Consider the following 27,677-nt stretch of genomic DNA (forward strand, 5'->3'; position numbering starts at 1 on the left):
TATTTATTTTGGTGTATTTAATTCTCATCTTTTTCATTATTATTATTATTATTTATTTTTTTAATTGTATCTATAACTTTAAATACGTTTTTATTGATTTGTTTTTACTTATTTTGGTGTATTTAATTCTCATCTTTTTCATTATTTTTAATATTATTTTTAAATTGTATCTATAACTTTAAATACGTTTTTATTGATTTGTTTTTACTTATTTTGGTGTATTTAATTCTCATCTTTTTCGTTATTTTTACTATAATTTTTTGTTTAATTGTATTTATTTTGGTGTATTTAATTCTCATCTTTTTCATTATTATTATTATTATTATTTTTTTTTTTTTATTGTATCTATAACTTTAAATACGTTTTTATTGATTTGTTTTTACTTATTTTGGTGTATTTAATTCTCATCATTTTTATTATTTTTTATTTTTTTAATTGTACTTATTTTGGTGTATTTAATTATCAAATTTTTCATTATTTTTATTATTTATTTTTTTAATTGTATCTATAACTTTAAATACGTTTTTATTGATTTGTTTTTACTTATTTTGGTGTATTTAATTCTCATCTTTTTCACTATTATTATTATTATTTTTAAATTGTATCAATAACTTTAAATACGTTTTTATTGATTTGTTTTTACTTATTTTGGTGTATTTAATTCTCATCTTTTTCATTATTTTTATTTTAATTTTTTTTTAATTGTATCTATAACTTTAAATACGTTTTTATTGATTTGTTTTTACTTATTTTGGTGTATTTAATTCTCATCTTTTTTGTTATTTTTACTATAATTTTTTGTTTAATTGTATTTATTTTGGTGTATTTAATTCTCATCTTTTTCATTATTTTTTATTTTTATTTTTTAATTGTACTTATTTTGGTGTATTTAATTATCATCTTTTTCATTATTTTTATTATTATTTTTTTTTTAATTGTATCTATAACTTTAAATACGTTTTTATTGATTTGTTTTTACTTATTTTGGTGTATTTAATTCTCATCTTTTTCGTTATTTTTACTATAATTTTTTGTTTAATTGTATTTATTTTGGTGTATTTAATTCTCATCTTTTTCATTATTTTTTATTTTTATTTTTTAATTGTACTTATTTTGGTGTATTTAATTATCATATTTTTCATTATTTTTTTTATTTTTATTTTTTAAATTGTATCTATAACTTTAAATACGTTTTTATTGATTTGTTTTTACTTATTTTGGTGTATTTAATTCTCATCTTTTTCATTATTTTTAATATTTTTTTTATTTATTGTATCTATAACTTTAAATACGTTTTTATTGATTTGTTTTTACTTATTTTGGTGTATTTAATTCTCATCTTGTTCGTTATTTTTACTATAATTTTTTGTTTAATTGTATTTATTTTGGTGTATTTAATTCTCATCTTTTTCATTATTTTTTATTTTTTAATTGTACTTATTTTGGTGTATTTAATCATCATATTTTTCATTATTTTTATTATTTATTTTTTTAATTGTATGTATAACTTTAAATACGTTTTTATTGATTTGTTTTTACTTATTTTGGTGTATTTAATTCTCATCTTTTTCATTATTATTATTTTTAAATTGTATCTATAACTTTAAATACATTTTTATTGATTTGTTTTTACTTATTTTGGTGTATTTAATTCTCATCTTTTTCATTATTTTTTTTTTTTTTTTTTTAATTGTATCTATAACTTTAAATACGTTTTTATTGATTTGTTTTTACTTATTTTGGTGTATTTAATTCTCATCTTTTTCGTTATTTTTACTATAATTTTTTGTTTAATTGTATTTATTTTGGTGTATTTAATTCTCATCTTTTTCATTATTTTTTATTTTTATTTTTTAATTGTACTTATTTTGGTGTATTTAATTATCATATTTTTCATTATTTTTATTATTTATTTTTTTAATTGTATCTATAACTTTAAATACGTTTTTATTGATTTGTTTGTACTTATTTTGGTGTATTTAATTCTCATCTTTTTCATTATTATTATTTTTAAATTTTATCTATAACTTTAAATACGTTTTTATTGATTTGTTTTTACTTATTTTGGTGTATTTAATTCTCATCTTTTTCATTATTATTATTATTTTTTTTTTTAATTGTATCTATAACTTTAAATACGTTTTTATTGATTTGTTTTTACTTATTTTGGTGTATTTAATTCTCATCTTTTTCGTTATTTTTACTATAATTTTTTGTTTAATTGTATTTATTTTGGTGTATTTAATTCTCATCTTTTTCATTATTTTTTATTTTTTTAATTGTACTTATTTTGGTGTATTTAATTATCATATTTTTCATTATTTTTATTATTTATTTTTTTAATTGTATCTATAACTTTAAATACGTTTTTATTGATTTGTTTTTACTTATTTTGGTGTATTTAATTATTATCTTTTTCATTATTTTTATTCTTATTATTTTTTTAATTGTATTTATTTTGGTGTATTTAATTCTCATCTTTTTCATTATTATTATTATTATTATTGTTTTTAATTGTATCTATAACTTTAAATACGTTTTTATTGATTTGTTTTTACTTATTTTGGTGTATTTAATTCTCATCTTTTTCATTATTATTATTATTTTTTTTAATTGTACTTATTTATTATTTTATTTTATTTTTAATTGTACTTATTTTAAACTTTAAATATGTTTTTATTGATTTGTTTTTACTTATTTTGGTGTATTTAATGCTCATCTTTTTCGTTAATTTTACTATAATTTTTTGTTTAATTGTATTTATTTTGGTGTATTTAATTCTCATCTTTTTCATTATTTTTTAATGGTACTTGTTTCGGTGTATTTAATTATCATATTTTTCATTATTTTTTTTTATTTTTTTTTTTATTGTATCTATAACTTTAAATAGGTTTTTATTGATTTGTTTTTACTTATTTTGGTGTATTTAATTCTCATCTTTTTCATTATTATTATTATTTTATTTTTTTATTGTATCTATAACTTTAAATAGGTTTTTATTGATTTGTTTTTACTTATTTTGGTGTATTTAATTCTCATCTTTTTCATTATTTTTTAATGGTACTTATTTTGGTGTATTTAATTATCATATTTTTCATTATTTTTATTATTTATTTTTTTAATTGTATCTATAACTTTAAATACGTTTTTATTGATTTGTTTTTACTTATTTTGGTGTATTTAATTCTCATCTTTTTCATTATTATTATTATTATTTTTTAAATTGTATCTATAACTTTAAATACGTTTAATCAGATTACTTTTTATTATTCTTACATGCAACACTCTGGAAACAGTGTGTTTCTTAATAGTGTTATATAAATAAAGTGGATTTATATTTGAAAGCTGAAAAGCCGAACTGAAATGCTAACAGTTAGCACGCTAGCCAGATAGCATCAGGTAACAAAATATATGACTCCTCGGTGCAAATTCGCACAATAAGCTAGCATGTCAACAGTAAGCATGCGTCAAGTACCAAAATATGACTTTTAAGGTTTATACAAAGAGCTCACATTTTTGTTGGAGAAAGAATATGAGATTATCATCACGCTTCAACATCTCTAACATGTAAACGCTGCCTCTTTGCTGGGTTAGCATTGCAAATGGAAATAGGTTCTTATTATTCTTGGCCTGAGTAAATACATGTTAGATAAATAGATGAATACAGGGAGTTTATAAACTACGCGACATTGCAAATTCCGGAAGGGACCGACCAGTATCAGCCAGCACTTTACCTCCTGCACCAGCTTGGTAGCGTTGATGATGAGGACTCGGTTGAGGGAGCCGCACCACAGCTTCCCTCCCACGGGAACCATCTTGGTGACGGGGCTGCTGGGCGTGCCCAAAATTAAGGTCTGGGACGACTGGGGGTCCCAGAAACTGCCTGCAGATAAGAAATGGAGACTTAAAAGGAGCACAAACTCTTGTGTTCCTTGTCAAATTACTCTCCTCCTTTTGATTCATTATAACTCATTTTAGTATCGAGAAATCCCAGTGAAGTCTCGTTTTAAAACCTTTTATTATCCGGCTTTTAAATGGGCGTGAGTCATGTGGTCTTTTATTGTTTTATTCTATTTCATTGATTTTTATGTATTTATTTGATTCAACACTCTCCACATGGGGATGTAGTGACGAAAAATAACAATACAGGACTCCTGTACACTTTAAACACTTTTTTTTTAAATAGTTACCCACATCTGCGGTCCTCTCCAAGGTTTCTCATTGTCATCCCACTGGGTTGAGTTTTTCCTTGCCCTGATGTGGGATCTGAGCCGAGGATGTCGTTGTGGCTTGTGCAGCCCTTTGAGACACTTGTGATTTAGGCCTATATAAGTAAACATTGATTGATTGATTGATTGAGGTTAGCTAATTTTACTTGTTTTGGAAAGCCTTGACAAGCCAAATGTTCTTGTTCCAATGGCAGATAATTTTGCTTAGTTCAAATAAAATACCCCTAATTTTTTATTTTTTTTCCCCCCCTTGTTTTTGAACACTGACTTTTTGCAGTGTGGGTGGATGTGTAATTTCCACACTGCAAAAAGTCAGTGTTCAAAAACAAGAAAAAACAAAAGACAAAAATTAGGGGTATTTTATTTGTTACTTCAAATAAAATACCCCTAATTTTTTTATTTTTTTCAAGAACATTTTTTTGGGGTATTTTTTTCAAGAAATAAAATACAACAATTAGGGGTATTTTATTTGAATTAACAAATAAAATACCCCTATTTTTTGTATTTGTTTTTCTTATTTTTGAACACTGACTTTTTGCATAAAATACAAAAAAATGTTTGGGGAAAAAATAAAAAAAATAGGGGTATTTTATTTGTTAGTTAAAATAAAATACCCCTAATTTTGTTTGTTTTTTTCCTGCAAAAAGTCAGTGTTCAAAAACAAGAAGATTTTTTTGCAAAAAATACAAAAATTAGGGGTATTTTATTTGTTAGTTCAAATACAACACCCCTAATTTTTGTATTTTTTTCCCTTGTTTTTGAACACTGACTTTTTGCAGTGTGGGTGGATGTGTAATTTCCACACTGCAAAAAGTCAGTGTTCAAAAACAAGAACAAAAAAATACAAAAATTAGGGGTATTTTATTTGTTACTTCAAATAAAATACCCCTAATTTTTGTATTTTTTTCAAGAACATTTTTTGGGGTATTTTTTTCAAGAAAGAAAATACAAAAATTAGGGGTATTTTAATTGAACCAACAAATAAAATACCCCTAATTTTTGTAATTTTTTTTCTTGTTTTTGAACACTGACTTTTTGCAAAAAATACAAAAATTAGGCGTATTTTGTTTGAACTACAAATAAAATACCCCTAATTTTTGTGTTTTTTTTTCTTGTTTCTGAACACTGACTTTTGTTGAAATTGTGTTGAAATTACACATCCACATCCACCCACAATGCAAAAAGTCAGTGTTCAGAAACAAGAAAAAAAAAATACAAAAATTAGGGGTATTTAATTTCTTAGTTCAAATAAAATACCCCTAATACTGCAAAAAGTCAGTGTTCAAAAACAAGAATAAAAAATACAAAAATTAGGGGTATTTTATCTGTTAGTTCAAATAAAACACCCCTAATTTTTGTATTTTTTTCCCCTTGTTTTTTAGCACTGACTTTTTGCAGTGTGGGTGGATGTGTAATTTCCACACTGTAAAAAGTCAGTGTTCAAAAACAAGAAGAAAAAACATACAAAAATTAGGGGTATTTTATTTGTAGTTCAAATAAAATACGCCTAATTTTTGTATTTTTTGCAAAAAGTCAGTGTTCAAAAACAAGAAAAAAAGTTACAAAAATTAGGGGTATTTTATTTGTTACTTCAAATAAAATACCCCTAATTTTTGTATTTTTTTCAAGAAACTTCTTTTTGGTATTTTTTTCAAGAAAAAAAAAAACAAAAATTAGGGGTATTTTATTTGAACTAACAAATAAAATACCCCTAATTTTTGTATTTTTTTCTTCTTGTTTTTGAACACTGAGTTTATGCAAAAAATACAAAAAAATGTTTTGCAAAAAATACAAAAAATAGGGGTATTTTATTTGTTAGTTCAAATATAATACCCCTATTTTTTTTCGTTTTTGAACACTGACTTTTTGCAAAAAATACAACTTTTTTTTTTTTGCAAAAAATACAAAAATTAGGGGTATTTTATTTGTTAGTTCAAATAAAATACCCCTAATTTTTGTATTTTTTTCCCTTGTTTTTGAGCACTGACTTTTTGCAGTGTGGGTGAATGTGTAATTTCCACACTGTAAAAAGTCAGTGTTCAAAAACAAGAAAAAAAAATAAAAAAATTAGGGGTATTTTATTTGTTACTTCAAATAAAATACCCCTAATTTTTGTATTTTTTTCAAGAAATTTCTTTTTGGTATTTTTGTCAAGAAAAAAAAAAAAAAAAAAATTAGGGGTATTTTATTTGAACTAACAAATAAAATACCCCTAATTTTTGTATTTGTTTCTTCTTGTTTTTGAACACTGAGTTTATGCAAAAAATACAAAAAAATGTTTTGCAAAAAATACAAAAATTAGGGGTATTTTATTTGTTAGTTCAAATATAATACCCCTATTTTTTTTCTTGTTTTTGAACACTGACTTTTTGCAAAAAATACAACTTTTTTTTTTTGCAAAAAATACAAAAATATTTTTGTATTTAGGGGTATTTTATTTGTTATTTAGGGGTATTTAATTGTTCTTTTTCTTTTTTTCTTGTTTTTGAACACTGACTTTTAGCAAAAAATACAAAAAAAATGTTTTGCAAAAAATACAAAAATTAAAGGGTATTTTATTTGTTAGTTCAAATAAAATACGCCTAATTTTTGTATTTTTTGTTTTTGTTTTTGAACACTGACTTTTTGCAGTGTGGGTGGATGTGTAATTTCCACACTGTAAAAAGTCAGTGTTCAAAAACAAGAAAAAAAAATTACAAAAATTAGGGGTATTTTATTTGTAGTTCAAATAAAATAAGCCTAATTTTTGTATTTTTTGCAAAAAGTCAGTGTTCAAAAACAAGAAAAAAAATACAAAAATTAGGGGTATTGTATTTGTTACTTCAAATAAAATACACCTAATTTTTGTATTTTTTTCAAGAAATTTCTTTCTGGTATTTTTTTCAAGAAAAAACAAAACAAAAATTAGGGGTATTTTATTTGAACTAACAAATAAAATACCCCTAATTTTTGTATTTTTTTCTTCTTGTTTTTGAACACTGAGTTTATGCAAAAAATACAAAAGTTAGGGGTATTTTATTTGTTAGTTCAAATATAATACCCCTATTTTGTTTCTTGTTTTTGAACACTGACTTTTTGCAGAAAATACAACTTTTTTGTTGTTGCAAAAAATACAAAAATTAGGGGTATTTTATTTGTTAGTTCAAATAAAATACCCCTAATTTTTGTTTTGTTTTTTCTTGTTTTTGAACAAGAAAACAAGTGTGAGTGGATGTGTAATTTCCACATTGCAAAAAGTCAGTGTTCAAAAATAAGAAAAAAAATACAAAAATTAGGGGGTATTTTATTTGTTAGTTCAAATAAAATACACCTAATTTTTGTATTTTTTGTTTTTGTTTTTGAACACTGACTTTTTGCAGTGTGGGTGGATGTGTAATTTCCACGCTGTAAAAAGTCAGTGTTCAAAAACAAGAAAAAAAAATTACAAAAATTAGGGGTATTTTATTTGTAGTTCAAATAAAATACGCCTAATTTTTGTATTTTTTGCAAAAAGTCAGTGTTCAAAAACAAGAAAAAAAATACAAAAATTAGGGGTATTTTATTTGTTACTTCAAATAAAATACCCCTAATTTTTGTATTTTTTTCAAGAAATTTCTTTTTGGTATTTTTTTCAAGAAAAAACAAAACAAAAATTAGGTTCAAATAAAATACCCCTAATTTTTGTATTTTTTTCTTCTTGTTTTTGAACACTGAGTTTATGCAAAAAATACAAAAAAATGTTTTGCAAAAAATACAAAAATTAGGGGTATTTTATTTGTTAGTTCAAATATAATACCCCTATTTTTTTCTTGTTTTTGAACACTGACTTTTTGCAAAAAAATACAACTTTTTTTTTGCAAAAAATACAAAAATTAGTGGTATTTTATTTGTTAGTTCAAATAAAATACCCCTAATTTTTGTTTTGTTTTTTCTTGTTTTTTGAACAAGAAAACAAGTGTGGGTGGATGTGTAATTTCCACACTGCAAAAAGTCAGTGTTCAAAAACAAGAAAAAAAATACAAAAATTAGGGGTATTTTATTTGAACTAACAAATAAAATACCCCTATTTTTTGTATTTAGGGGTATTTTATTTGTTATTTAGGGGTATTTATTTTTATTTTATTTTATTTTTCTTGTTTTTGAACACTGACTTTTAGCAAAAAATAAAAAAATAAATGTTTTGAAAAAAATACAAAAATTAAGGGGTATTTTATTTGTTAGTTCAAATAAAATACGCCTAATTTTTGTATTTTTTGTTTTTGTTTTTGAACACTGACTTTTTGCAGTGTGGGTGGATGTGTAATTTCCACACTGTAAAAAGTCTGTGTTCAAAAACAAGAAGAAAAAAAATACAAAAATTAGGGGTATTTTATTTGTAGTTCAAATAAAATACGCCAAATTTTTGTATTTTTTTGCAAAAAGTCAGTGTTCAAAAACAAGAAAAAAAAATAAAAAATTAGGGGTATTTTATTTGTTACTTCAAATAAAATACCCCTAATTTTTGTATTTTTTCCAAGAAATTTCTTTTTGGTATTTTTTTCAAGAAAAAACAAAACAAAAATTAGGGATATTTTATTTGAACTAACAAATAAAATACCCCTAATTTTTTTTTTTTTTTTCTTCTTGTTGTTGAACACTGAGTTTATGCAAAAAATACAAAAAAATGTTTTGCAAAAAATACAAAAATTAGGGGTATTTTATTTGTTAGTTCAAATATAATACCCCTATTTTTTTTTTCTTGTTTTTGAACACTGACTTTTTGCAAAAAATACAACTTTTTTTTTTGCAAAAATACAAAAATTAGGGGTATTTTATTTGTTAGTTCAAATAAAATACCCCTAATTTTTGTTTTGTTTTTTCTTGTTTTTGAACAAGAAAACAAGTGTGGGTGGATGTGTAATTTCCACACTGCAAAAAGTGAGTGTTCAAAAACAAGAAAAAAAATACAAAAATTAGGGGTATTTTATTTGAACTAACAAATAAAATACCCCTATTTTTTGTATTTAGGGGTATTTTATTTGTTATTTAGGGGTATTTAATTTTTCTTTTTTTCTTGTTTTTGAACACTGACTTTTAGCAAAAAATACAAAAAAAATGTTTTGCAAAAAATACAAAAATTAAAGGGTATTTTATTTGTTAGTTCAAATAAAATACGCCTAATTTTTGTATTTTTTGTTTTTGTTTTTGAACACTGACTTTTAGCAGTGTGGGTGGATGTGTAATTTCCACACTGTAAAAAGTCAGTGTTCAAAAACAATAAAAAATAAATAAAAAAATTAGAGGTATTTTATTTGTAGTTCAAATAAAATACGCCTAATTTTTGTATTTTTTGCAAAAAGTCAGTGTTCAAAAACAAGAAAAAAAATACAAAAATTAGGGGCAAAAAATAAAAAAATAAATGTTTTGAAAAAAATACAAAAATTAAGGGGTATTTTATTTGTAGTTCAAATAAAATACGCCTAATTTTTGTATTTTTTGCAAAAAGTCAGTGTTCAAAAACAAGAAAAAAATACATACAAAAATTAGGGGCATTTTATTTGTTACTTCAAATAAAATACCCCTAATTTTTGAATTTTTTTCAAGAAATTTCTTTTTGGTATTTTTTTCAAGAAAAAAAAAAAAAAAAATTAGGGGTATTTTATTTGAACTAACAAATAAAATACCCCTAATGTTTGTATTTTTTTCTTCTTGTTTTTGAACACTGAGTTTATGCAAAAAATACAAAAAAATGTTTTGCAAAAAATACAAAAATTAGGGGTATTTTATTTGTTAGTTCAAAGATAATACCCCTATTTTTTTTCTTGTTTTTGAACACTGACTTTTTGCAAAAAATACAACTTTTTTTTGTTGCAAAAAATACAAAAATTAGGGGTATTTTATTTGTTAGTTCAAATAAAATATCCCTAATTTTTGTTTTGTTTTTTCTTGTTTTTGAACAAGAAAACAAGTGTGGGTGGATGTGTAATTTCCACACTGCAAAAAGTGAGTGTTCAAAAACAAGAAAAAAAAATACAAAAATTAGGGGTATTTTATTTGAACTAACAAATAAAATACCCCTATTTTTTGTATTTAGGTATTTCGGGGTATTTTATTTGTTAGTTCGAATAAAATACCCCTAATTTTTCTATTTTTTTCTTCTTGTTTTTGAACTTTGACTTTTTGCAAAAAAATACAAAAAAATGTGTTGCAAAAAATACAAAAATTAGGGGTATTTTATTTGTTAGTTCAAATAAAATACGCCTAATTTTTGTATTTTTTGTTCTTGTTTTTGAACACTGCCTTTTTGCAGTGTGGGTGGATGTGTAATTTCCATGCACAGTGCGAGTTTACCTGCTTCTCTCTGGTAGACGATCACTTCACCGTTGGCGAGCGACACAAAGACTTTGTTGTCCAAATACCTGCCAGAAGGGGTAAAAAAAACAACAACACATGATGTACACAAAGATATTTGCATGTGGCGGAACACTTACAGTATACACAAGATGGAGGCGGCGTGCTGCATCTTCATGCTGTTCTTGCGGTTGCGGATATTGTCTGAGGACTGGTACACGTGGATACTGAACCGGGAGGAAGGATTGGAGAGTATCATGCCACACAGTTGGAACATTTTGTTAAGAGTATCACACACACACACACACCATCCGTCTTCAGTGCCGAGCCACACGGAGCTCTGGTAGGCCTCGGGGTCGATGCTGAGGAGGTCTTCCAGGCTGGCTCTGGTGAAGGAGCCCCTGGAGGAGCGGCGCATGGCGCGGCCGTCCATCGGGCTTTCCGCGTGGGCTCTGCCTCCTCCTCCGCCTCCGCCTCCGACCGTCAACGTCCCCGGGGCGGAGTATGAGCTGGCCACCGACAACTCCTGCTCCTCCTCGCTGCTGGTGGTCTCGGCGACCAAGTCCTTGGAGCACGGAGCCTCTTCGTCTTCGGGGGGAAGATGGAGAAGGAAATCAGGGACAGGGACAGTACAGGTATCACTATTCAACGTGCGTCTCGGGGCAATTTATTGCAAAAATGATAAAAAATAGATACAATGTAAAGAGTAAAAGATGCAATGTCGATACCGATAATTGTTGGATATCGTTCTTTTTAACTATCTTGAATGTTTTCCAGTATCGGGTCATCTAATCCAGTGTTTTTCAACCACTGTGCCGCGGCACACGAGTGTGCCGTGAGATACAGTCTGGTGTGTCGTGGGAGATTATCTAATTTCACCTATTTGGGTTAAAAATATTTTTTGCAAAGCAGTAATTATAGTCTGCAAATGATGTGTTGTTGTTAAGTGTTGGTGCTGTCTAGAGCTCGGCAGAGTAACCGTGTAATACTCTTCCATATCAGTAGGTGGCAGCCGGTAGCTAATTGCTTTGTAAATGTCGGAAACAGAGTTAGTGTGCAGGTAAAAAAAAAGGTATCTAATGCTTAAACCAAAAATAAACAAAAGGTGAGTGCCCCTAAGAAAAGGCATTGAAGCTTAGGGAAGGCGATGCAGAACAAAACTAAAACTGAACTGGCTACAAAGTAAAGAAAAACAAAATGCTGGACGACAGCAAAGACTTACTGTGGAGCAAAGACAATGTACATCTGAACATGACATGACAATCAACAATGTCCCCACAAAGAAGGATAAAAACAGCTGAAATATTCTTGATTGCTAAAACAAAGTAGAAAAATAGCTCAAAGGAAGACATGAAACTGCTACAGGAAAATACCAAAAAAAAGAGAGAAAAAGCCACCAAAATAGGAGCGCAGGACAAGAAGTAAAACACTACACACAGGAAAACAGCAAAAAACTCCAAATAAGTCAGGGTGTGATGTGACAGGTGGTGACAGTACACCTACTTTGAGACAAGAGCTATAGTGATGCATGCTTGGTAATGCTTTAAAGTCATATCCAACAATTGCGACAACGACTTCTTACTGTCAACTGAGTTTCGTTTTTTACTGATTTCTGTTGGTGGTGTGCCTCCTCCGCATTTTTTCAACGCAAAAATGTGCCTTGGCTCAAAAAAGGTTGAAAAACACTGATCTAATCACTAGTTTAAACAAAGGCTACCACGATACGACTTATTTGTTTCGATACTGGAACCTTGAATATTCGCCGAAACAGAAGTTGGTCCGATGCGATATCAGCACGATACTTGTGTTATTTAGTCGTGTGGAATGTTAAAAAAAAAAGGTGTGCTCAAGTGAGGGAACAATCCCAGCGGGCACAAGACATTGAAACAACGTTGAGAACTTGTTGAATTAGGTCCTGACGTTGAGCAACTCAAACCTAACATTGAAACAACATGCTTGGGGACCACTGTTCTACAACACAAAAATCGATTTAAAAAAAATGTGAAAACTATATATATATATATTATTTGATACTTATTTATATTGACAAATGTGCGGTTTTACACTGCAACAGTGTTCAAAGATTATTACGTATCTAGTGTGCTCTTGTGTGCTTAGCTGTTGTGTAGCTGCTGTCTCCTCATAGCCTATAGTTTTCTTTGTTTGTGGAAATTAACTAGCATTTACAATTACTTTGTGCAAGTTTGTAATTATTAACGTAACCTAATGGGGCGGCATAGCTCGGTTGGTAGAGAGGCCGTGCCAGCAACTTGAGGGTTCCGGGTTCGATCCCCGTTTTCGCCATCCTAGTCACTGCCGTTGTGTCCTTGGGCAAGACACTTTACCCACCTGCTCCCAGTGCCACCCACACTGCTTTAAATGTAACTTAGATATTGGCTTTCACTATGTAAAAGTGCTTTGAGTCACTAGAGAAAAGCGCTATATAAATATAATTCACTTCACACTTCAATTATTCATCCTTCCATTGGACAGTTATGTGTCCAACCTGTGTATCAACAAGGCAAGTATCAACTTGTGTGCGATATAATGTGCGATAGAAGCAGTCCTGCAGCGTGTTTACTTGTGTGTGATATCATGTGCGATACACACTGTCCTGCAGGGTGTTTACTTGTGTGTGATATCATGTGCGATACACACTGTCCTGCAGGGTGTTTACTTGTGTGTGATATCATGTGCGATACACGCTGTCCTGCAGCGTGTTTACTTGTGTGTGATATCATGTGCGATACACACTGTCCTGCAGGGTGTTACTTGTGTGTGATATCATGTGCGATAGAAGCAGTCCTGCAGCGTGTTTACTTGTGTGTGATATCATGTGCGATACACGCTGTCCTGCAGGGTGTTTACTTGTGTGTGATATCATGTGCGATACAAGCAGTCCTGCGGCGTGTTTACTAGTGTGATATCATGTGTGATACAAGCAGTCCTGCAGCGTCTACTTGCGTGTGATATCATGTGCGATACAGACAGTCCTGCAGTGTCTACTTGTGTGTGACATCATGTGCGATACAAGTGGTCTTGCAGAGTGTTTACTTGTGTGTGATATCACGTTCAATACAAGCGGTCCTGCAGAGTGTTTACTTGTGTGCGATATCATGTGCGATACATGCTGTCCTGCAGGGTGTTTACTTGTGTGTGATATCATGTGCAATACACGTTGTCCTGAAGGGTGTTTACTTTTGTGTGATATCATGTGTGATACAAGCAGTCCTGCAGTGTCTACTTGCGTGTGATATCATGTGCGATACAGACGGTCCTGCGGTGGCTACTTGTGTGTGATATCATGTGCGATACAAGCGGTCCTGCAGAGTGTTTACTTGTGTGTGATATCATGTGTGATACAAACAGTCCTGCAGCGTCTACTTGCGTGTGATATCATGTGCGATACAGACAGTCCTGCAGTGCCTACTTGTGTGTGATATCATGTGTAATACAAGCAGTCGTACAGGGTGTTTACTTGTGTGTGATGTCATGTGCTATACAAGCAGTCATGTCACGTGTCTACTTGCGTGTGATATCATGTGCGATACAGACGGTCCTGCGGTGCCTACTTGTGTGTGATATCATGTGCGAAACAAACGGCCCTGCAGAGTGTTTACTTGTGTGTGATATCATGTGTGATACACGCTGTCCTGCAGGGTGTTTACGTGTGTGTGATATCATGTGCGATACAAGCAGTCCTGCGGCGTGTTTACTAGTGTGATATCAAGTGTGATTCAAGCAGTCCTGCAGCGTCTACTTGCGTGTGATATCATGTGCGATACAGACAGTCCTGCAGTGCCTACTTGTGTGTGACATCATGTGCGATACAAGTGGTCTTGCAGAGTGTTTACTTGTGTGTGATATCACGTTCAATACAAGCGGTCCTACAGAGTGTTTACTTGTATGTGATATCATGTGTGATACAAGCAGTCCTGCAGCGTGTTTACTTGTGTGTGATATCATGTGCGATACAAGCAGTCCTGTAGTGTGTTTACTTGTGTGTGATATCATGTGCGATACAAGCAGTCCTGTAGTGTGTTTACTTGTGTGTGATATCATGTGCGATACACGCTGTGCTGCAGGGTGTTTACTTGTGTGTGATATAATGTGCGATACAAGCAGTCCTGTAGTGTGTTTACTTGTGTGTGATATCATGTGCGATACAAGCAGTCCTGCAGCGTGTTTACTTGTGTGTGATATCATGTGCGATACAAGCAGTCCTGTAGTGTGTTTACTTGTGTGTGATATCATGTGCGATACAAGCGGTCCTGCAGCGTGTTTACTTGTGTGTAATATCATGTGCGATACAAGCGATAATACTGTTAGGGGAAAGGTAGTTACTGCTCTATTAAGGCAGGCTTGAATAAGTATTGTGTCGAGAAACCTGAGAACCCCGACCTCAACCCCGTCCGTGAGACGTGCCCACTGAGGTGACTCACTGCCGTAGCTGGAGGAGATGGTGGAGTGGCTGGCTTGACTCTGCAGGGTGGACGAAGGGCTCGGCGAGTCCTCGTCATCCGTATCGTCACTGTCGAACGGGACAAGCTCCGCCCCCGGACCTTCAAGACACCAAGGTGTGAAACCACATGGCGTCTTCGCTGGTGACGTGGTGGTGTGGGGGAAATTACCGGTGGGTTGATCGGTCATCTCCAGGGAGGAGCGAGAGATGGAAATGTGCAGCTGCTGCTGGGTGTGGTCGGGCGTGGTGGGAGCGGCGGGCGTGGTGGTAGCGGCGGCCGCCCCGTGTCCACGCTCCCTGGGAAGTCAAGACACACTGGTTTACCCATCCTATATTGGTATTTACACATCCCATATTGGTATTTACCCATCCCATATTGGTATTTACACATCCCATATTGGTATTTACCCATCCTATATTGGTATTTACACATCCCATATTGGTATTTACACATCCCATATTGGTATTTACCCATCCCATATTGGTATTTACACATCCCATATTGGTATTTACACATCCCATATTGGTATTTACACATTCCATATTGGTATTTACACATCCCATATTGGTATTTATCCATCCCATATTGGTATTTACCCATCCCATTTTGGTATTTACCCCACCCATATTGGTATTTACCCATCCCATATTGGTATTTACCCATCCCATATTGGTATTTACCCAACCCATATTGGTATCGAATATCTGTCTTATATAGGCAAAAAATAACAATTGAATGATATGTGTTTGCATGTAAAGTGTGTGATATCATGTGCGATACAAGCAGTCCTGCAGCGTGTTTACTTGTGTGTGATATCATGTGCGATACAAGCAGTCCTGCAGCGTGTTTACTGGTGTGATATCATGTGCGATACAAGCAGTCCTGAAGTGTCTACTTGCGCGTGATATCGTGTGGGATACAAACAGTCCTGCAGTGTCTACTTGTGTGTGATGTCATGTGCGATACAAGCAGTCCTGCAGTGTCTACTTGCGTGTGATATCATGTGTGCTACAGACAGTCCTGCAGTGTCTACTTGTGTGTGATATCATGTGCAATACAAGCAGACGTGCAGGGTGTTTAATTGTGTGTGATGTCATGTGCGATACAAGCAGTCGTACAGAGTGTTTACTTGTGTGTGATATCATGTGGGATAGAAGCAGTCCTGCAGCGTGTTTACTTGTGTGTGATATCATGTGCGATGCACGCTGACCTGCAGGATGTTTACTTGTGTGTGATATCATGTGCGATACAAGCAGTCCTGTAGTGTGTTTACTTGTGTGTGATATCAAGTGCAATACAAGCAGTCCTGCAGTGTCTACTTGCATGTGATATCATGTGTGATACAGACAGTCCTGTAGTGTCTACTTGTGTGTGATATCATGTGCAATACAAGCAGTCATGCAGGGTGTTTACTTGTGTGTGATGTCATATGTGATACCATGTGTGATATCATTTGCGATAGAAGCAGTCCTGCAGCGTGTTTACTTGTGTGTGATATCATGTGCGATACACGCTGTCCTGCAGGGTGTTTACTTGTGTGTGATATCATGTGCGACACACGCAGTCCTGGTGTGTTTAGTTGTGTGTGATATCATGTGCGATACAAGCAGTCCTGCAGTGTCTACTTGTGTGTGATATCATGTGCAATACAGACAGTCCTACAGTGTCTACTTGTGTGTGATATCATGTGCAATACAAGCAGTCGTGCGGGGTGTTTACTTGTGTGTGATGTCATATGCGGTACCATGTGTGATAGAAGCAGTCCTGCAGCGTGTTTACTTGTGTGTGATATCATGTGCGATACACGCTGTCCTGCAGGGTGTTTACTTGTGTGTGATATCATGTGCGACACACGCAGTCCTGGTGTGTTTAGTTGTGTGTGATATCATGGGCAATACAGACAGTCCTACAGTGTCTACTTGTGTGTGATATTATGTGCAATACAAGCAGTTGTGCAGGGTGTTTACTTGTGTGTGATGTCATGTGCGATACACGCTGTCCTGCAGGGTGTTTACTTGTGTGTGATATCATGTGCGATACACGCTGTCCTGCAGGGTGTTTACTTGTGTGTGATATCATGTGCGACACACGCAGTCCTGGTGTGTTTAGTTGTGTGTGATATCATGGGCAATACAGACAGTCCTACAGTGTCTACTTGTGTGTGATATTATGTGCAATACAAGCAGTCATGCAGGGTGTTTACTTGTGTGTGATGTCATGTGCGATACCATGTGTGATATCATGTGCGATAGAAGCAGTCCTGCAGCGTGTTTACTTGTGTGTGATATCATATGCGATACACGCCGTCCTACAGGGTGTTTACTTGTGTGTGATATCATGTGCGATACACGCAGTCCTGGTGTGTTTAGTTGTGTGTGATATCATGTGCAATACAAGCAGTCGTGCAGGGTGTTTACTTGTGTGTGACATCATGTGCGATACAGACAGTCCTCCAGTGTCTACTTGTGTGTGATATCATATGCAATACAAGCAGTCATGCAGGGTGTTTACTTGTGAGTGATGTCATATGCAATACCATGTGTGATATCATGTGCGATAGAAGCAGTCCTGCAGCGTGTTTACTTGTGTGTGATATCATGTGCGATACACGCTGTCCTGCATGGTGTTTACTTGTGTGTGATATCATGTGCGACACACGCAGTCCTGGTGTGTTTAGTTGTGTGTGATATCATGTGCGATACAAGCAGTCCTGCAGTGTCTACTTGTGTGTGATATCATGTGCAATGCAAGCAGTCGTGCAGGGTGTTTACTTGTGTGTGATGTCATGTGCGATACAATGTATGATATCATGTGCGACAGAAGCAGTCTTGCAGCATGTTTACTTGTGTGTGATATCATGTGCGATACACGCTGTCCTGCAGAGTGTTTACTTGTGTGTGATATCATGTGCGATACAAGCAGTCGTGCAGGGTGTTTACTTGTGTGTGATGTCATGTGCGATACCATGTGTGTTATAAATAATAATGAATATCAAATAAATAATGAATCAATCAGTGTGTTATGAATTATCGACCTATTCAAGGCTCCAATTTTCAAGGATAATTTATCCGTTTCCAGGATATTTGACATGTTTTCCTAATTTTCCATGACTGTAAAATTAGTTAATCATTTTCCAGGTTTTCCAGGACACGTGGAGCTCTTATGTGTGTGTGTGTGTGTGTGTGTGTGTGTATGTGTGTGTGTGTGTGTGTGTGTGTGTGTGTCACTGACCTCCCCTTCAGTCCGGGCACAGCAGCGATACAGATGATCCTTGCCGAGCACACGGCGATACAAGCCTCCACTGTGGGCTCATCTTTGATATTCAGGAGACACACCTGAGGGGGAAACGTCACAGCTGTCACTATTCCAAACACAATCCTTCCACGCCGACATTCTCACCTGTCCGACGTAGCCGTCGCTGTTGCACACCCACACTTCACAGCCGCTTTCGGGGCAGGTGTGGCTCGGGGAGGCACAGGAAAACTGGGGGAAGAATTGTACAAAGATGACGTCCATATTGTTTAAACGACAAGGTGGTAGATCTCACCTGCATTCCACTGCGCGTCTTCATGATGGGAATGGCCTTCAGGAACTCGGGGTCCCATTGGTCCTTGTTCATGGCTGAACACACATGGCAACCCAGAATGACAAACTAGTATTCATCTTCACGTTAATGGGATCGGATCTTAGGCCATTGTTTACCTTTTTTTTTTTTTTTTTGCTTACTGGGTTTTAGACACATATAATTGACAGGAATAGCAAAAAATGCATCAAATGCTGTTTTTCCCCTCAACATGTAAAAAAATTAATTAATAAATAAATAAAAAATAATTAAAAATTAATTAAAAATAAATAAAAATACTTATTTGTATTTTTATTTATTTGTATTTATTAAAATGTATTTTAATTTATTTGTATTTATTTAAAAAAAATAAAAATAAATACAAATAAATACAAATATTTATATTTGTATTTTTATTTATTTGTATTTATTTTTATTTTAATCATATGCTGTTTTTCCACTCAACATGTAAAAAAAAAACATTTTAAATTAAAAAAAATAAATACAAATAAATTAAAAATAAATACAAATAAATAAAAATACAAATATAAGTATTTGTATTTATTTGTATTTTTTTTTAAATAAATACAAATAAATTAAAAATAAATACAAATAAATACAAATAAATAAAAATACAAATAACTATTTTTAATTAATTTTTATTTATTTGTATTTATTACAATTTATTTTTAATTTATTTGTATTTATTTAAAAAAAATTGAATTTAAAAAAAATAAAAATAAATACAAATAAATAAAAATACTTATATTTGTATTTTTATTTATTTTTATTTATTTTTATTTTAATCATATGCTGTTTTCCCCCTCAACATGTAAAAAAAAACATTTTAAATTAAAAAACAAACAAACAAATAAATTAAAAATAAATACAAATAAATAAAAATACAAATATAAGTATTTTTATTTATTTGTATTTATTTGTATTTTTTTTAAAATAAATACAAATAAATTAAAAATAAATACAAATAAATACAAATAAATAAAAATACAAATATAAATATTTGTAATTAATTTTTAATTAATTTTTATTTATTTGTATTTATTTTTAATTTATTTGTATTTATTTAAAAAAAATTGAATAAAAAAAAAATACAAATAAATACAAATAAATAAAAATACTTATATTTGTATTTTTATTTATTTGTATTTATTTTTATTTTTATCATACGCTGTTTTTCCCCTCAACATGTAAAAAAAAACATTTTAAATTTAAAAAAATAAATACAAATAAATTAAAAATAAATACAAATAAATTAAAATACAAATATAAGTATTTTTATTTATTTGTATTTATTTTTATTTTTTTAAATTATTTTTTTTTTTAAATAAATACAAATAAATTAAAAATACATTTTAATAAATACAAATAAATAAAAATACAAATATGAGTATTTTTAATTAATTTTTATTTATTTATTTATTTTTTTACATGTTGAGGGGAAAAACAGCATATGATGCATTTTTTGCTATTCCTGTCAACTATATGTGTCTAAAACCCAGTAAACAACTGTTTAAAAAAAAAAAAGAAAGGCAAATAACGGCCCAAGATCCGCATGGGGACGGCGTGGCGAAGTTGGTAGAGTGGCCGTGCCAGCAATCGGAGTGTTGCTGGTTACTGGGATTCAATCCCCACCTTCTACCATCCTAGTCACGTCCGTTGTGTCCTTGGGCAAGACACTTCACCCCTTGCTCCTGATGGCTGCTGGTTAGCGCCTTGCATGGCAGCTCCCTCCATCAGTGTGTGAATGTGTGTGTGAATGGGTGAATGTGGAAATAGTGTCAAAGCGCTTTGAGTACCTTGAAGGTAGAAAAGCGCTATACAAGTATAACCCATTTATCATTTACATTCCTGAAAGACGTGTTTCATGCCACTCCGTCTTTGTCTCATGTTGTCCACCAAACGTTTTATACTGTACAAAGATGAGCTTTGTTGATGTTATTGACTTGCGTGGAGTGATAATCAGACATCTTTGGTCAGTAATGACTGCAAGCTATCCATCCATCCCCATTTTCTACCGCTTGTCCCTTTCAGGGTGGCGGGAGGGTGCTGGAGCCTATCTCGGCTGCATTCGGGCGGAAGGCGGGGTACACCCTGGACAAGACGCCAACTCATCACAGGGCAAACACAGATAGACAGACAACATTCACACTCACATTCACAAACTAGGGCCAATTTAGTGTTGCCTATCAACCTATCCCCAGGTGCATGTTTAAGAAATAATTAAACAAAAGAGAAACCAAAGACACATGTCAACATAACACATTCCTGAAAGACGTGTTTTATGCCATTCCGTCTTTGTCTCATTTTGTCCACCAAACGTTTTATACTGTACAAAGATGAGCTTTGTTGATGTTATTGACTTGTGTGGAGTGATAATCAGACATCTTTGGTCAGTAATGACGCTAAAATGATATTTCGGCTCGCTGTATGTACATATTTGTATGTGTTATATAGTATTATATATTATATGTAGGTATATACCTACTCAGTGGCCGAGTGGTTAGAGTGTTATTTGCCTTTTTTTTAATTATTTTTTTTAAACATTTGTTTACTGGGTTTTACACACACACATAATTGATAGGAATAGCAAAAAAATGCATCAAAGGCGTTTTTCCCCTCAACATGTAAAAAATAAAAATAAATAAATAAAAATACAAATATAAGAAATAACTAAATTAAATAAAAGAGAAACCACAGACACATATCAACATTACGCATTCCTGAAAGACGTCTTTCATGCCACTCCGTCTTTGTCTCATTTTGTCCACCAAACGTTTTACACTGTACAAAGATGAGCTTTGTTGATGTTATTGACTTGTGTGGAGTGATAATCAGACATTGGTCAGTAATGACGCTAAAATAATATTTCGGCTAGCTGTATGTACATATGTGTATGTGTTATATAGTATTATAGTATTATATATTATATGTAGGTATATACCTACTCAGTGGCCGAGTGGTTAGTGTTATTTGCCTTTTTTTTTTTTTTTTTTAACATTTGTTTACTGGGTTTTACACACACATAATTGATAGGAATAGCAAAAAAATGCATCAAAGGCGTTTTTCCCCTCAACATGTAAAAAAATAAAAATAAATAAATACAAATATAAGAAATAATAAAATAAAAGAGAAACCACAGACACATATCAACATAACGCATTCCTGAAAGACGTGTTTCATGCCACTCCGTCTTTGTCTCATTTTGTCCACCAAACGTTTTATACTGTACAAAGATGAGCTTTGTTGATGTTATTGACTTGTGTGGAGTGATAATCAGACATCTTTGGTCAGTAATGACGCTAAAATGATATTTCGGCTCGCTGTATGTACATATTTGTAGGTGTTATATAGTATTATAGTATTATATATTATATGTAGGTATATACCTACTCAGTGGCCGAGTGGTTAGAGTGTTATTTGCCTTTTTTTTTTTTTTTTTTAAACATTTGTTTACTGGGTTTTAGACACATATAATTGATAGGAATAGCAAAAAAAAAAATGCATCAAAGGCGTTTTTCCCCTCAACATGTAAAAAATAAAAATAAATAAATACAAATACAAATATAAGAAATAATAAAATAAAAGAGAAACCACAGACACATATCAACATAACGCATTCCTGAAAGACGTGTTTTATGCCACTCCGTCTTTGTCTCATTTTGTCCACCAAACGTTTTATACTGTACAAAGATGAGCTTTGTTGATGTTATTGACTTGTGTGGAGTGATAATCAGACATCTTTAGTCAGTAATGACTGCAAGCTAATCGACGCTAAAATGCTACTTCGGCTAGCTGTATGTACATATTTGTACGTTTATTTGAGCTCATTTAATTTCCTTTACTTGTGTCCTCTTGTGTATTTCCTTGGCACGTTTGATAAAAAAAAAAGGCAGATGTTTTATTACAAGTGTATTTCATATTTCCGCCCACTGTAACATTACACGCAGTTTGAACAGTAACACTGTGTTTGAATATAGGAAAATAAAACACTATTTTAATCAAGTGATTCATTGGCGTACCACTAGATGGAGCCAGTGTTGGAGAGTCACTTCTATAATCTATTGCCCAAGTATCAGATTGGGACTGGAAATCGGACCCGGAAGCGACGTGTTCCGTCTCACTCACCCAGTTTCTTCTTTGCTTCCTCGAAGGCCTGCTCGAAGTTGGAGCGGGCGTCGGGCGACGAGAATTCGAAGACGAAACTGCTCTCGGCCGAGACGGCGGTGAACTCCAGCTTGGTGGGCAGGAAGGTCATGTTGAAGGCCAAGGACTGCTTCTCTGACAGCTCCTTGTGCACCGAGGCCATCAGGTCCTTCAGCGCCTCATCTAAGGGCTGACATAAGCAAGGTAAACGTGTGTGTGTGTGTGTGTGTGTGTGTGTGTGTGTGTGTGTGTGTGTGTGTGTGTGTGTGTGTGTGTGTGTGTGTGTGTGTGTGTGTGTATACCTGGTGCGGACAACTGAGGGTCTCAGACAGTTTGCTGATTTGCCCCAAGGTGCTTACGTCCTCATCTAGTCGACTAATTGTTTTCTGGACGTTTTCTTTGTTCGTTGTCTGTGTGGAACCTGAACAGACGTCCCAGAAGTCAGGAGAAAACTATAACAACGTTGAAACAACATGCTTTTTGACAACGTTTAATCAATGTTGGGTTCTGACGTTGATTTGACCATTAAATGTTGGTAATTTCCCAACCAAAATTCTACGACACAAATACAACGTTGAAAGAACGTGCTTTCTGACGACGTTTATTTAATGTTGGGTTCTGACGTTGATTTGACCATTGAATTTTGGTCATTACACACCAAAATTGTACAACACAAATACAACGTTGAAACAACATGCATTTTGACGATGTTTAATCAATGTTGGGTTTTGACGTTGATTTGATCATTGAATTTTGGTCATTTCCCAAACAAAATTCTACGACACAAATACAACGTTGAAAGAACGTGCTTTTTGACGACGTTTATTCAATGTTGGGTTCTGATGTTGATTTGACCATTGAATTTTGGTCTTTTTACAACCAAAATTCTACAAAACAAATAATAATAATAATAATAATAATAATAATAATAATAATAATAATAATAGATTTTATTTGTAAAAAGCACTTTACATTGAGCAAACAACCTCAAAGTGCTGCAGTGTATTGAAAAAATAAATAAATAATAAAAAGATAATTAAAAAAAACTTAAAAAAATAGAACAGCCTAATAGCTAGAACTAGCATGCATATATTAATAAAAAGGCTTTTTTTTTTAAAAGAAGGGTTTTTAAGCCTTTTTTAAAAGCATCCACAGTCTGTGGTGCCCTCAGGTGGTCAGGGAGAGCATTCCACAGACTGGGAGCGGCGGAGCAGAAAGCCCGGTCTCTTACAAATACAGCGTTGAAACAACATGCTTTCTGACGACGTTTATTCAATATTGGGTTCTGACGTTGATTTGATTATTGAATTTTGGTCATTTCCCAACCAAAATTCTACGACACAAATACAACGTTGAAAGAACGTGCTTTCTGACGACGTTTATTCAATGTTGGGTTCTGACGTTGATTTGACCATTGAATTTTGGTCTTTTTCCAACCAAAATTCTACAACACAAATAATAATAATAATAATAATAATAGATTTTATTTGTAAAAAGCACTTTACATTGAGCAAACAACCTCAAAGTGCTACAGTGTATTGAAAAAAAAAATACTAAAAAGATAATAATAAAAAAATAAAAAAAACTAGAACAGCCTAATAGCTAGAACTAGTATGCATATATCTATAAAAAGGCTTTTTTTAAAAGAAGGGTTTTTAAGCCTTTTTTAAAAGCATCCACAGTCTGTGGTGCCCTCAGGTGGTCAGGGAGAGCATTCCACAGACTGGGAGCGGCGGAGCAGAAAGCCTGGTCTCTTACAAATACAACGTTGAAACAACATGCTTTCTGACGACGTTTATTCAATATTGGGTTCTGACGTTGATTTGATTATTGAATTTTGGTCTTTATACAACCAAAATCCTACGACACAACTACAACGTTGAAAGAACATGCTTTCTGACGGACTTTATTCAATGTTGGGTTCTGACGTTGATTTGACCATTGAATTTTGGTCTTTTTCCGACCAAAATTCTACAACACAAATAATAATAATAATAATAATAATAGATTTTATTTGTAAAAAGCACTTTACATTGAGCAAACAACCTCAAAGTGCTACAGTGTATTGAAAAAAAATAAATACTAAAAAGATTAAAAAAATTTAAAAAAAAACTATAACAGCCTAATAGCTAAAACTAGTATGCATATATCTATAAAAATGCTTTTTAAAAAAAAGAAGGGTTTTTAAGCCATTTTTAAAAGCATCCACAGTCTGTGGTAACCTCAGGTGGTCAGGGAGAGCATTCCACAGACTGGGAGCGGCGGAGCAGAAAGCCCGGTCTCTTACAAATACAACGTTGAAACAACATGCTTTCTGACGACGTTTATTCAATATTGGGTTCTGACGTTGATTTGATTATTGAATTTTGGTCTTTACACAACCAAAATCCTACGACACAACTACAACGTTGAAAGAACATGCTTTCTGACGGACTTTATTCAATGTTGGGTTCTGACGTTGATTTGACCATTGAATTTTGGTCTTTTTCCAACCAAAATTCTACAACACAAATAATAATAATAATAATAATAATAATAGATTTTATTTGTAAAAAGCACTTTACATTGAGCAAACAACCTCAAAGTGCTACACTGTATTGGAAAAAAAAATACTAAAAAGATAATTTAAAAAAACCAAAAAAACTAGAACAGCCTAATAGCTAGAACTAGTATGCATATATCTATAACAAGGCTTTTTTTTAAAAGAAGGGTTTTTAAGCCTTTTTTTAAAAGCATCCACAGTCTGTGGTGCCCTCAGGTGGTCAGGGAGAGCATTCCACAGACTGGGAGCGGCGGAGCAGAAAGCCCGGTCTCTTACAAATACAACGTTGAAACAACATGCTTTTTGAAGACGTTTAATCAATGTTGGGTTCTGACGTTAATTTTACCATTAAATGTTGGTAATTTCCCAACCAAAATTCTAGGACACAAATACAACGTTGAAAGAACGTGCTTTCTGATGACGTTTATTCAATGTTGGGTTCTGATGTTGATTTGACCATTGAAGTTTGGAAATTTCCCAACAAATACTTTACAACACAAATACAACGTTGAAAGAACGTGCTTTTTGCCGCCGTTAAATCAATGTTGGGTTCTGACGTTGATTTGATTATTGAATTTTGGTCATTACACACCAAAATTGTACAACACAAATACAACGTTGAAACAACATGCATTTTGACGATGTTTAATCAATTTTGGGTTTTGACTTTAATTTGACCATTGAAATGTTGGTCTTTTTCCAACCGATATTATCCAACACAAATACAACGTTGAAACAACATGAGAAAATGATGATGTGTTAATTAAAGTGTTAATTAAAGTTTTAAAGCAGCAAACTGGGCAAGAAGCAGGACGTCCGACCCACAAAAAAAATTGATTTCCATCCGAATCGTGATTCTTATTCATCCTGATTCTTAATTTTCAAAAATCAATATAAAAAAATATATAATTTTTTCTTAAGTTCTGGCAGAGTGTTGTTGGTCGACTGCTTTTTTTCTGTACCAAAATATGGCAATTGCGCAATAATAAAAAAATGTGGTTATTAATAATATTTGCAGCCCCATAAGGATGTTAGGGATGACAAGAAGGAATCTTACTCTTCACCACTTCCACGTCCTCCAGGGGAAGCTTCCACAAGAACTTGTACTTGCTTGAAGTATCAATGACACTGGCAGCAGAGTATCTGACGAACAAAACACACGAGACATCAAGTACAACTGCTAATATGGATTTGTTTTGTTTGTTTTTTGTGTGTGTAAAATACCCCTTATCAAATTCTCAGCATCACATAACTGAACCGTTCAGTTTGTCTGAGAAGTACTCAAGTTAGCACCTAAATAAATGGAATGGCTGGAAAGTGTGTGGACCCCCCATGGTGTGTGTAGTGTGTTTGAATGCTTACAGGCTCATGGAGCTACGTCTCAGTGATCCAGACTTCCTCTTGAGAGTGGTGCATATGATCAGGTCGCTGAAGAGGAAGAGGGAGCGGTCCTTCTTGCCGCCGACCGTCTTCTGCAGGAAACAACGACAACAACGACGAGTTAGTCCACGCTTGCTCGCTATGGGATCATACGTGACCATCTTACCGCCTCCATCACCATCTCCTGTCTCAGGAACTTCCTTTGGGGATTCAAAATCTAAAAAAACAAAACAATGTTTTTTTAATTGTTATATAAACAATATTACTTGATATTAGGGATGTCCGATAATATCGGACTGCCGATATTATCGCCGATAAATGCTTTAAAATGTAATATCAGAAAAGATCGGTATCAAGGGTTTCCCGCAGCGCTTTGTTGTTAAGGCGGCACATGCGTGGACAGCACCTTTTAGCTCTTATTTCCAAAAGTATGTACACTACTGAATTGGGGTCTTATGGCCACGTATGTGGACACTTATACTGCCATCTGGTGGTGTCAGAAGAGTATAACATACAATGGAAATTGGGGGAAAATCAATCAATCAATCAATCAATCAATGTTTATTTATATAGCCCTAAATCACAAGTGTCTCAAAGGGCTGCACAAGCCACAACGACATCCTTGGTACAGAGCCCACATAAGGGCAAGGAAAAACTCACCCCAGTGGGACGTCGATGTGAATGACTATGAGAAACCTTGGAGAGGACCGCATATGTGGGTAACCCCCCCCCCCCCCCCCCCCTCTAGGGGAGACCGAAAGCAATGGATGTCGAGTGGGTCTGACATAATATTGTGAGAGTCCAGTCCATAGTGGATCCAACATAATAGTAAGAGGGAGTAAGGGAGGAGTCCCTTGTTGGGTTAGCGATGCTACTGTACTAAACAAAAATTTAGGGTCGTTTTTGTTGAGGCGGATGAGATTTGAGTAATATTTAGCTTTAGCTAAGGTAAGCATGCGTTTATACGATATTAAACTATCACTCCATGCTTGATGGAAAACCTCAAGCTTGGTCGCGCGCCATTTGCG

At 32.8% G+C, this 27,677-nt stretch overlaps 1 protein-coding gene across 1 annotated transcript in view; it reads right to left on the minus strand.

Annotated features, from left to right (window-relative positions):
• The window catches only part of LOC133572820 (rho guanine nucleotide exchange factor 17-like), a 158,221-nt gene that overhangs the window by 14,865 nt on the left and 115,679 nt on the right, over positions 1-27,677 (minus strand). Inside the window, exons 7-20 of the mRNA XM_061925848.1 lie at positions 26,816-26,866; positions 26,632-26,741; positions 26,327-26,412; positions 23,030-23,148; positions 22,710-22,917; positions 18,549-18,622; positions 18,401-18,484; positions 18,233-18,336; positions 15,170-15,297; positions 14,981-15,100; positions 10,847-11,126; positions 10,679-10,765; positions 10,539-10,606; positions 3,735-3,883 (exon numbers count right to left, since the gene is read on the minus strand). Of these exons, the coding sequence (XP_061781832.1) occupies positions 3,735-3,883; positions 10,539-10,606; positions 10,679-10,765; positions 10,847-11,126; positions 14,981-15,100; positions 15,170-15,297; positions 18,233-18,336; positions 18,401-18,484; positions 18,549-18,622; positions 22,710-22,917; positions 23,030-23,148; positions 26,327-26,412; positions 26,632-26,741; positions 26,816-26,866 (1,668 nt within the window). The remainder of the gene's footprint in view (positions 1-3,734; positions 3,884-10,538; positions 10,607-10,678; positions 10,766-10,846; positions 11,127-14,980; positions 15,101-15,169; positions 15,298-18,232; positions 18,337-18,400; positions 18,485-18,548; positions 18,623-22,709; positions 22,918-23,029; positions 23,149-26,326; positions 26,413-26,631; positions 26,742-26,815; positions 26,867-27,677) is intronic.

Source organism: Nerophis lumbriciformis, linkage group LG30 (assembly GCF_033978685.3).
Source record: "Nerophis lumbriciformis linkage group LG30, RoL_Nlum_v2.1, whole genome shotgun sequence".
Lineage (NCBI taxonomy): Eukaryota > Metazoa > Chordata > Actinopteri > Syngnathiformes > Syngnathidae > Nerophis > Nerophis lumbriciformis.